The sequence below is a fragment of the Populus euphratica genome, unplaced genomic scaffold (assembly GCF_000495115.2).
Source record: "Populus euphratica unplaced genomic scaffold, PopEup_1.0 scaffold174.1, whole genome shotgun sequence".
NCBI classification, from domain to species: domain Eukaryota; kingdom Viridiplantae; phylum Streptophyta; class Magnoliopsida; order Malpighiales; family Salicaceae; genus Populus; species Populus euphratica.
In genome coordinates, this window is record NW_011499935.1 from 422,631 (window position 1) to 434,568 (window position 11,938).

The following is an 11,938-nucleotide window of genomic DNA, read 5'->3' on the forward strand; positions in this document are numbered from 1 at the left end:
TATAATCCGTTAAATTCATGATTTAATAATAGACAAATATAAATATTTATTTTAAATTATAATAACTTTATAAAAAAATAGAGATAAGTTTAAAATTAAATAAATATTTTCAAAAAATACAAAAAAAATAAAAATAAAAAATTTCACCTTCTACCATGTCAATGAAGTGTTGCATTCTAATTTTTTTTAATATGAAAAAAAAAATACCTTCTACCATGTCAATGAAGTGTTGCATCCTAATTTTTTTTAATATGAAAAAAAAAATTACTCATATAATATAACATAAATACTTAAAAAAAATAGATTAATTAAACAAAATTTCTCTAATTTCAAATTAGATATCTCCTTCGTCTCTATGAACACAGTTTTGTTAAAGAATTTATTTAAGCATTTTTTTTCTTGGAAACCTCAACATTTTTTTCCTTGTCGGTGAAAAAACAATCACTCATGTGTTTTTTTTTGAAAACTCAAAAAAAAAACCCAAATTAAAGCTTGTGGTTGTGGGTTAGAACCCTAATTTTTAAATCTTGTGAATTTGCACGGATATTTCATTTTTGTTATGAAAAATCTATGTGTGCTTTTGTGTTAGGATGTTGAGTTGCCGACAATAATAGAGGAAGAAGAGGGATCGACGATGCCGAGTCTGTATTTTGACTGGCAATGAACAGAAGAAGAAGCAGTAAAATATTTTAAATTTTTTGTTGAATATTTCTAGTAATTATATAGAATATAATAACATTTTTTTATTTTTTTTTAAATTTTTTTGATGCATAGTTATACAACTTAAAGATATAAAATATAACCTTAAAAAAAGAAGTAAAAAAGCAACTAAATAATTTATATATGGGTTTTTAAAAGTATTTAAGCGCATGTAGTGTTTGTTTTTTAAACTATTTTTATATAAAAATATATAAAAATATTTTTTATTTTTGAAAACTATTTTTTACATTAATATATTAAAATAATTTTAAAAAATCATGAAAAATAATTTACATTGCATTTTTAAAGAGTGCTAAAATAAATTTTTTAAAAATAAAAAAAAAATCCATGTATATTAATAGCTAAAATAATTTTTTTTTTAAAAAATAAAAATCCATGTATATTAATAACTCAAGCTCCCTTCTTAACCTTCATCGACGTGCCAGTCTATGCCTACTACTGTTGATAATATCAAAGACTTCCTCGCACTCCTTTACCCTCTCAATAGCCAATAAGCGTGTCAAAGGCCAATGTCTCAACAACACCAGCACCTTCAAATTCATAACAAACATCAAAACTTTTCTCTTTATCCTCGCTCATCTCATCAAAATTATTGATCATTTTGGATTTGTTGAGTATATTTTTGTTTATATAAAATTTGTATGTACAGTAAAATAATAAAAATCCCTTTAATAATAAAAAAACAATTATTTTGGATAAAAGTATATAGATATTTTTTATTTTTCATATATAAGAGAATTACAAATGCACCCTTGAATTTTAAAAATTTAATGCATTGGGCTTAAGGATATTAAAGTCTCCTGGGTCTAGTTTTATTATTAATTGTTGGTTTTTGTTAGGATAGAATTATAATTTAACATTGAAATAATATTTTTAATTAAAAAAATTATTAACATGTACACGCTCTAGCAAGTGAGTAATATATATATATAATGCTATCAGATAACCAAAACCAGATTTTTATTATCTTTCTATCTTCCTAGATGTGCTTTTATGTCATCTTTCGTGTAGAGTGGCACATCCTTTTCCATATAGAGTGCTATGTGGTAATTTGTGATGGTCAACTTCTTGTCAATGGTTATTTGATTTTCCCCCATTCTTTTCCCTCCTGTGACAAATAATTTATATTATTGTTCTTTTTATTTTTTATTTTTTTTATTTCAATCCTCATTATCTTAATTTTTTATTTTATTTCCTTTTTATTTATAATTTTTTATCTTTTTAATTTAGTCCTTTAATTACAATTTCTCATATGTTTTTTTTTAATTTTAGTCTTTATTTTTTCATTTTTAATTTTTTTCCTTGAAAATTATGTTGAATATTATTTTTTTGCTTTCATTTTCATCATTTAATCAAAAATTTTATTTTATTTTTTTCATTTTTACCTTCATTCTTTTGATTTGTTTTCTTTTTATTAAAACTATTTTTCAATTTAATTTATCCCTCTAATTAATGTTTTTCTTTTCATTCTTATTTTTTTATATTTTTTGTGTAATTAATTTTTTTTTCTTGTTTTATTTTTTCAATATTTAATTTCCACATCATTCAAATGACACATATGACACCATTATATCACCAAAACTAGCTTTTTATCATCTCCTTAGATGCATTATTATGTTATTTTTCATGTGAAGTGACACATCTTTTTCCATATAGAATGACATATTATGACTTACGATAGTTAAATTGTTATTGATGGTTATTTGATTTTCTCCCCTTTCTTTTTTTCCTATGACAAGTAATATACATTATTGTTCTTTTTGTTTCTTACCTTTTGATTTCAATCCTCATTATCTTAATTTTTTATTTTGTTCCTTTTCTATTTAGAAAAGTTTTTTATCTTTTCAATTTAATCTTTCAATTATAATTTCTCATGTTGTTTTTTATTAATTTCAGTCTTTATTTTTTTATTTTTAATTTTTTTCCTTGACACTTTTGTTGAATTTTTTTTGGCTTTCATTTTCATCATTTAATCAAATTTTTTGTTTTATTTTTTTCAATTTGACCCTCATTCTTTTGATTTGTTTTTATTTTTATTAAAACTATTTTTCAATTAAATTTATCCCTCTAATTAATGTTTTCCCTTTCACCCTTATTTTTTAGATTTTTTTTGTGTAATTGATTTTTTTTCTTGTTTCATTTTTCTATATTTAATTTGCTAAAGATTTGGCTTTGTATAATCTTATCAATCTATATTTTTTATTTTTAATATTGATTTTTTGATTACCTTCAAGTTTTTTCTATGAAATTATCTAAGTCTCGTGATCTAGATCTTGTGTTTTGTATTTCTTTTTCTAATATAATTTTTTTAGTTGTTTTGTTTTTTTTTTATCTTTCAAGATATTATTCTAATTTATTTATAATTTTTTTATTTATTTCATATAAAAAAGTTTATTTTTCAAAATAAAAAAAAATTATAAATAATATTATTCATGTGTTTAGCATTGTATAATATTTTTTTATGATACTTATTTATTCAGTCAATTTTATTTTTATTTATCTTTTAAATCACGAGTTTTTCATAGTATTGATTTATCTTTTATTAATTTAAATAAATAAATTTAATAAACACAGTTGTGTTAATGTCTCATCTTAGTGATTGAATATTTTAATCTACATTTATTTATCAATTTTTCAGTTTTTTTCTTAGTTATTGTTAATAATTTTAACTAAATAATCTACATTTTTTAATCTACATTTTTTTTATATTTACATAAATAATTACCAATTTATTTAACTAAATGCTTTATAGATTTTACACTTTGAATTTTTTATGTAAAAAATATATTGAAGCAGTCTATATACTCAGTATTTTTTTTTAAAATTTTTTTTTATAACTCGTGAACATTAAACTAAGGTGAGGTTTCTTTGATTTTATTCATTTTCGTTACTGGCAAATATTGAAAATTATCCCAATATATCAATTTGTTTATTGTAGTTTTTTAGAATGGGCCAACGCTTGCAAGCTTAACCGCTGTCTCATGTATTTTTATTTTTAATATAAATAAATTCATTTTATTGATCATTAAATACCATGTTCTGGGAGTCTCATTCTTGTTAGGACAATCTTTACTAAAAATAGAGATTGCCTAATTCTGTCAGTCAGGAAAAGCTAGTACTGTTGTATGAGCCCCTTTTTTTAAGAGCAAAGGAGTACTGATTGTGTGAATCACTGCTGGTTTGGGACCTAAAATCTTCCTTCAACATGCATTCAAATGTTTCACAACAGAATAGAAAGATTGTAAAACCTCAGAATATGTTATATTATCAGCACAAAAGACTTTTGAAAGACAAAATTATCAACATCCAGTACTCAATTCTTCACTGCGTGTCGGCCGTCTCGACTGTCATCGCTCCACAGACTACGGTTAAAGTTGTCGTCGTCGTTCAGCCTATATTGCCTTCTCTCCAACGGATTTTGCTATTTTGTCTTAAAGTTCAGGGCGTCCTCTCTGACGTTCTGCGCCTGAAACTGTCACTTCGCCTGCGCTGGTTTCTCTCCGTGCGATTACTCCAAAAATTACCGTTCCCTCTTAAGTTACCATTTCTACTGAAACCATCATTCTGCCTATGGCTATTTAGACCATGTCGCATCCGCTCTGGATCGTTATTCCTAGAACTGCTGTTCCATCTAGTATTGTTGGTTCGTCTGTTGGTATGACTATGGCTGTTCAGATCATGCAGCATCCTCTCTGGAACATTACTCCTAGAACTGTTGTTCCGTCTAAAATTGTTGTTGGTTCGTCTATTAGAATAACTAGCCCCCCTTTCATAGCCTGATGGTGACATGTTTCTGTTCCATCTGAAATTGTTACCATTTCTACTGAAACCATCATTCTGCCTATGGCTATTTAGACCATGTCGCATCCGCTCTGGATCGTTATTCCTAGAACTTCTGTTCCATCTAGTATTGTTGGTTCGTCTGTTGGTATGACTATGGCTGTTCAGATCATGCAGCATCCTCTCTGGAACATTACTCCTAGAACTGTTGTTCCGTCTAAAATTGTTGTTGGTTCGTCTATTAGAATAACTAGCCCCACTTTCATAGCCTGATGGTGACATGTTTCTGTTCCATCTGAAATTGTTGGTTTGCCTCCTGTTATGGCTAGTCTCCATATCATGGTCTTCTGGCGACATCTCGAGTTCAAAACGGAGGAGTACAACAGGACGGTCATTTAGGTTAGAAGTTCTCCCAACCTGATAAGAATCTCCTCTATTTCTGTCTTCATTCTCCTCATCTTCTTCTTCATTTGGGCTGACCATAGCAGGGAGGTCGTCAAAATCTCTACCAAGCTCCTCTTGTTCCTCTCTTGTTAAACCGAGCGTAGCAACAATGTCCGCAACATCTCTTTCATACTCAAAGTTGTCCCAGTCATGTTTTCGGTGGATGTCCACCTCTGATGGGCGGATGAAAGGATGGTCAGACCTTGCGTGCTTTCTAAGTTCTGAATAACTCCCACTAAAATCACAAATCTCCCAAGAACAACTCCGTACCTTGGAGTTCATGAATTCTCGCGCAGGCTTTACGACAGTCCATCCATAGATTTGTCCTCGACACAGAGGGCACCAAAGCTTAGGCTGCGGCTCACTCTCTTTATGCCCCGTTTGCCCAAGCGCTTGCAATTCTCCCCCTGTTCTATTGGAAACAGCAGGAGTTTCATGCAAAATTTCCACGGATGGAGATGACAGATTAGACTTGCGGAATTGGTCAAGGCAATTTGCGTGGCGATAGCTAGTATTGCACATGTGAGGCCGGCAGCCTTTGCCAAAGGAAGAACATTGTAAGAGAACAGCATTGTGGGGATGTTCCATGCAAATGGGGCACCTAATTTCTTCCCATTCTTTGACATCTTTGGTCGATCTCAATGACCTCTCGTCACCTTTATCACGTCGATGGTCCACAGGGACGGGGCACTTGACATTCTCCCATTTTTGGATATTCTCATCCGACCCCAATGAGCCTTGGGTTTTGAAATGCTCAGTATTTTTTGAACTCCAAGGGTAAGGCGATGACCTAGACCGATCAGAAGACAAACGATCGACTCTTCTATCCGTTGGCATTTTGAGAAACTTAGGAGTCACCTTTCTCTTAAAAAGAATATGATCCCTTGATAATCACACGAAAAACATGTAATCAGTGAATTGAGTTTAGCTTTAAACATATGAAAAGCAACAATAAAACAATACAAAATAAAATGTAACTCGAAGAAAATAGTCATTAAATCCAAGAAACCATTTATTTACCCAAATAACACAACAAAGAAAGCAATGGTCTTACAAACATACAGCAGGAAGTCACATTCCTTGTGTTAGTAAATATTATTTGTTAAAGATTTCAAGAGAATGTTCATCACTATTAATGTCCTGTATAAAGTGTCGGATAGAACAATCATTACCCAAAACTATGGTCCAAAGGAGAAACACAACAACAACATATTCTTTGTCCTTGCGAGCACATTACATCTTTTTAAAAATTGATTTTTTCTGGAATTACTTGAAACATACCCCATTATCTTTTGTGGCTACTTTTCAACAGCAAGTCGGATGCACTAACAAATAAGCAACAAATACTGGACAAATAGAATCTCAAATATCATTAAAAAAGATGGCATAAATTACATACCAAGCAGTTGATCGATTTTCTTCGAACAAGCCAACCAACTCTAAGCAGATGTGAGAAGCAGCAGGGACCCAAGTCAGCTCAACTGAAACAATAAAAGAAAAGACAATTTTACTGATACAAAAACCATAAGATTTATAGATTTAACAGCGACAACTTGGAGCCCGGAGAGAAGCTTGTGATCCCTCTGAACATGCACGAACAACACGAGTGAGGATTGCATGGCATCAAAAGCAACAGGCAGGAATACAAGATGAGAATTTCATCAAGCAAACCACATCATAGACATGCAACAAGATAATGACTAGTTCAGTTGAAAGAGGAAGTCTAAGTCACCTGAAGATCCGAGAGAGACGGTTTGGCTTATCAAATAAGAGCATAACTCGGCTTGATCGTTACTAATGAGTAATGAGGACCTTGGATATATTTATAGCACAATTAGTTACCGGCATTTTTTTTTTTTTTGATCTAAGGTCGGTGCAAGAATCCTCGATGTGGTCGGTAATAGCAAAGGCCCAAACAAAATTTTTAGTGTTTGGATTATTAGTCTTAGGCCCAAAGCCCATTCTATGACACAACTGTCTTTGTGTTTGTGTTTGTGTTTGTGTTTGTGTCAATCTGGACTGTTTGAAAATGTTGAATCCGATTCCGACTCAAAGAATGAAATAAAATAGAAAGGCAATCTAACTCGAATGATCGAAACGACGTCGTTTGGAGCAGCTGGAAAACCTAATTTCAATTCAGCTAGCTTAACTTCGGCCGCACCCTTAGAAATTAAAAAAAAAAAAAAAGAGAAAAAGAAAACATCCCATTCAATTGTTCATAATTCATCAAGAAAGATCACGATCGGGAAAATAATTTCCTTGTTAGATTTTCGTACGTGAAGACTTTTTTGAAGGATTGCTTGAAGAATTTTTCTTCTGCTCGCTGAGGTACTTCCTAGTTCATAGTGTCTAGTTTCTTATGATAGTCAAGAAGCTTTTTTTCCCCTTAAGGAAAAAAAAAAGTAATCAAAACTATGAAAACATGTTGCAACGGTTTCCCTCGGCTGCATTCCAGGCATGAATAAAGTCAACACTAAATTAATTCTGTTCACTATCTTTTATGATCTATCGCCAGTTTATGTTAACTAGCAAGCAAACTCATCAAGATATATTCCCATTTTGGGCTTTCTTCATCTTTAGTGCTCACTAGAATTAGAACGGGTTCAATCAAATTCCATTGCTGACCAAGTTTACCAATCTTTGAGTTGATTTTCCAGTAGTGCTTGAAATGGGATTGGTGTAATGGCATAGCTGGTAATGCATTCATGGAAGAGTTATTTGAGATTCTGTTAAATAGGACTAATGTATTCATAGCCGGTAGTTTTTCCGGCACTATATTAGTACTTTGGAGTCCAATTTCCTAAATTAGGATTATTTCTCATGTATGCTGATTGTTATAGTCAGGTGGAATTTATCAATCTTTTTCATAGATAGAACCTGGAATTGGAGCAGGGAAAGGGGTACTCGTGCTGCACTTGTGGTCTCAATATTGTGATATAGACCATTATTAAAGCGTAGAATAACTATTAAACTTTTTGGAGCTTCCATTTCACATTGGAAACAGATAAATAATGAACCTCACCTCTAATATGAATGCCAACTCCTGTAGAATTGCAGGATTCATGACATCAAACAGTGGAGTGGAGGTTGCTAGTTCACTTTTCCTTTTTAGCCTATGTTGATGGCAATGTAGTGTTTGGACATTTGGCATTAAATTGCATGGTCAAGTGTTGTTTCATGCTTTAATTTTTCATTAAACTTGTGTTATTTCACATATTTGTGTGTGTTTTGTATTTGAACTTTAGAAATTTGGATGTTTAGAAGTTTGATGACTTGTTTAAATTTAGGTGCTATTGCAAACTTCTCTCTCTCGAAGTTTTACAAGTCCTATACGGTTGAAAAATTGAATAGGCTGAAGCTGCACCGAACCAGCAGTGAACTGTAGCTGGAGAAACCTTTTCTTGTATTCTGTTGCCTCCCTGTTAGCATAAAAAACCAGGGAAAAAATGCAGATTTTGGTGAAAATGGTAACGGGAAAGACCCTAACACTGGGGATGGAGTCTTCAGACACTGTGCACAGTGTAAAGGCCAAAATCAAAGATGAGGAAGACATCCCACCAGACCAGCAATGCCTAATCTTTGCAGGAAAACAGCTGGAAGATGGCCAAATCCTTGCTGACTTCAGCATCCACAAGAAGAAGAAAACAAAGCCCCTCAAGTTTACTCTGCTCCAGGTTGATGATGTTGCTGCTGCACCAAAACAGTTAGGTAACATCATTTCATAGGAAACTCTTAAAATTGTTTATTCTTGGTGTTTCGTGTTATTATAATGAGGAAACTGTGTTGTAGATGTCCAAAATGTAGAATCAGAAGCAGCAGTTGCCTCGACTAAAGCTAAAAAATCAAAGAAGAAGAAACGTGCTGCATCTGATGTGGGAGACACAATTGATACTGGTATGGATTGTCATACAGTTGATTTTTAATTCTACTTACTGTTCCTTGTTTGCGTTGTCTGCAATTCCTTTGCATAACTTACAAAATACATGGCTTATTATGTTTAGCACTTGAAAGACAAATATTATGACTCGATAAGATGATAGGTCCTCTGTTTATGCAATTGGATTTAGTTTTAGGTTTCATTTACTTAATTAGAAGCAGATAATATACAATTTTGAGGTAATGGTTAGCCCGGTAGTCCTACTATCATACAGCTTCATTTCTTTTTCTTTTTTATTTATTTTGGCTCTGATTGGAGGAAGCGGATTTGCTGTAATAGAAGATATTAGAGATAGGTACTTTTCAATGAGCGCCATCAGCTTTGACTGAAGACAGGTTTTATGAGCTAAATAGCAATTTAATAGTCAATGAAAAACATTTGGTGAAAGAGTATTATTGTGGGATTAGGTTCTCAAGTTTTCTTATCTATTCCTATGTTGAAATTAGCCCTGTAACTCAGATCACTCTGCCTTCACTGTGGTGGTGGTGGTGGTGGTGATCAAACATGTAATTCTAGCAAGAAGAAAGGAGTTGAACCCTTCCAATATTTATTTTCACAGTCTTACATTCGTGGAAGTTGACAATGTCAATTCTAGTCAAATACTTACATTCAGCTCCTGCTAGTGTTTTATCCTATTCGTTAGAACCACCAGGAGTGTTAGTGTGACACAAATGCCGGACAACTAATTTTTTTATTACTGGATTGAATACTAATGTATGCTCACACATTCACTTAACTGATATAGATCATGGTGCAGCTACTGATGGAGTCCTTGTTGAGTATGATGTCAATGAGCCGACCATGGGTGAAAAACTTGCTGGTATAACTCTACAAGATAATGGCAAAACCAACAGCCTTGAGACAGAAGAATCACCTCCTCTTGCAAAGCCTCCAAGTGCTGACTCTGTTAACATTCTTCTTAAGCAAGCATTGCGTGCTGATGACCGTGCTCTTCTATTAGATTGCTTATACACCCAAGATGAGAAGGTTGTTTTCTCCACTTTAGATATGCTAATGCTGAACATCACTTACAGGAGGTTTACTCTAGTGTGAAACCAATTGCTATTATGCTCACCAAAAAGTTGGGTGCTCATTTCTTTTCACATTTGTTTTCAATAAGCAGGTTTTTATCAAGAAACAAAATGTACTGGTATATAACTTGGAGATTTTCTGTTTACAGGTTATTGCAAATTCAATCTCACTGCTCAATCCATCTGATGTGCTCAAGCTCTTACAGTCTCTTCTATCCATAATTCACTCCAGGTGGATAATTATTTGTCTTATCAAGTTGTATCTGGTGAATCTGGCAGTCTATCTGTCCATGAATCTTTCAAATTTGTATTTAGTTTTTGGATTTCATTGAACTTCTCTCTCTAATCTTACAATTCTTAAAGTGGGGACACAAAAGTACTGTTGGATTTGAACCAAAAATATCTTATTGTCAGGTCTTATGTAATGTTGTTTTTGTACCAGGGGTGCAATCTTGGCGTGTGCTCTTCCTTGGCTAAGAAGTTTACTTCTTCAACATTCAACTGGAATAATGTCTCAGGAATCTTCTTTACATGCTTTGAATTCCTTATATCAGGTGAAAATGAGAACTTCACCCTGGAAAGACTCTGATGGTGATGCATAGCGAAAAAAAAAAACAAAAAAAAACCTTTTTCATATGTAAATTCCATGCCCATCCATGCACTTTGAACTTCCTTTTGTATTTTAACCAATTATTTGTCTCTTCCTTGATTATCGAGTTGTTTTTCATTTCTAATATAGTTGAGACAATCAGATATTGGCTTTCCTTAAAATTTCAATGCAGATATTAGACTATTGTTTACTGATGGAGTGTTGAGTTCCATTTACTTAGTCATAATTGAATCCCGAGTTCCATTTAAAATTTCAATGCAGATTATGGTGTATCTAACATCTTTTTGACGTGGTGATGCTTGCATTATTACGTGCTATTGAATCTAATTGGATGATCACTATATAATTCCTCTTGAAGTGTTAATATGAAGCATGTTGGTTTTATTCAGCTCATTGAATCCCGGGTGTCAACTTTCCAGTCAGCTCTTCAATTGTCAAGTTGCATAGACTTTCTCTACGCAGGGGTATGTTTTTGTGCTGTATTATGCAGATAGTGGCTAATGCAGCTTGATTTATTGACAACGTGATCATTTGTATCTTTCTTTCGTTTTTCCTTTTCTTCTGCAAACAGGTTGTTGATGATGCATCAGATGAAAATCATACAGTAATTCCTGTAATTTACGAGGACAATGATGAAAGTGATGATGAGGAATCTGATCAAGACAGCAAAGAGGAGGAAGCGGCTGATGGACTTGTTGATATTGAAGGAATTGATGGCATGAGTGAGTGATGGCATTATTGAAGCCTATACTGGTTGCCTTTTTGACAACATTTGACAGTTGATGTCGTCCTAGAATTAAGGGCAATTAATTCCACTGTAGAGTAGCTGGACAATCTCTTTGTTTATGTCCAGTGGTCATTGAATCGCTTGACATTATGAGGGAACTACTATAAGCATTTTCCAGGGAGCACAAAGATAATTCGGAAATTTCTCTTATGAGTAGAAACATATGTCAGGTTTTTGAAGACCAACCTGGTTTTTCTGATGTATGTGTGCAAGAGAAATATTACACCATAGGCTTGATCGTATTTACTATTGTACCTTATATCAATTTTGTTTTCCTTTGTAGAGCAGGTGTTGCTTGATGACATTTTGAAGAAACCACATTTGTATCTTCTCTTCTAAGAAATACGAGACAAAACACTTAAAACAGTAAAAATCGAACCTGCGTAAAGCAGCCGCTCCCCTTTTGGTAATTTATGGCTGCACAGGGTAATTCTTCGCTTGAGAGCGCTTGTCAAGCACTAAACTTTCTCATGAACCGTCCATTACTAGAGTTGTATTATACGTTTTGATGGGAAATAGATAAAGAGAGTTATTCCATGACTAGTGTTATATTATAAGTTTTTATGGGAAATAGATAGAGAGAGTTATATTATAACTATATGATAATTGAATTAATTAAAAGAAACTTT

General features: G+C 32.6%; 1 protein-coding gene across 3 annotated transcripts; it reads left to right on the forward strand.

Annotated features, from left to right (window-relative positions):
* Nucleotides 1–7,088: 7,088 nt before the first annotated feature.
* LOC105136402 (polyubiquitin 11) lies at nucleotides 7,089–11,676 on the forward strand. Of its 3 annotated transcripts, none has more exons than XM_011041715.1 (8): nucleotides 7,089–7,272; nucleotides 8,232–8,652; nucleotides 8,734–8,838; nucleotides 9,627–9,868; nucleotides 10,062–10,144; nucleotides 10,355–10,466; nucleotides 10,912–10,986; nucleotides 11,094–11,676. In XM_011041715.1, exons 2-8 carry the CDS (start codon nucleotides 8,391–8,393, stop codon nucleotides 11,250–11,252), a joined length of 1,038 nt encoding a protein of 345 aa, XP_011040017.1. In that variant the 5' UTR covers nucleotides 7,089–7,272; nucleotides 8,232–8,390; the 3' UTR covers nucleotides 11,253–11,676. The 3 variants fall into 3 exon arrangements, with proteins under 3 accessions (XP_011040017.1, XP_011040019.1, XP_011040018.1); XM_011041717.1 differs by having other exon boundaries at nucleotides 9,639–9,868; XM_011041716.1 differs by having other exon boundaries at nucleotides 8,296–8,652.
* Nucleotides 11,677–11,938: the final 262 nt, after the last annotated feature.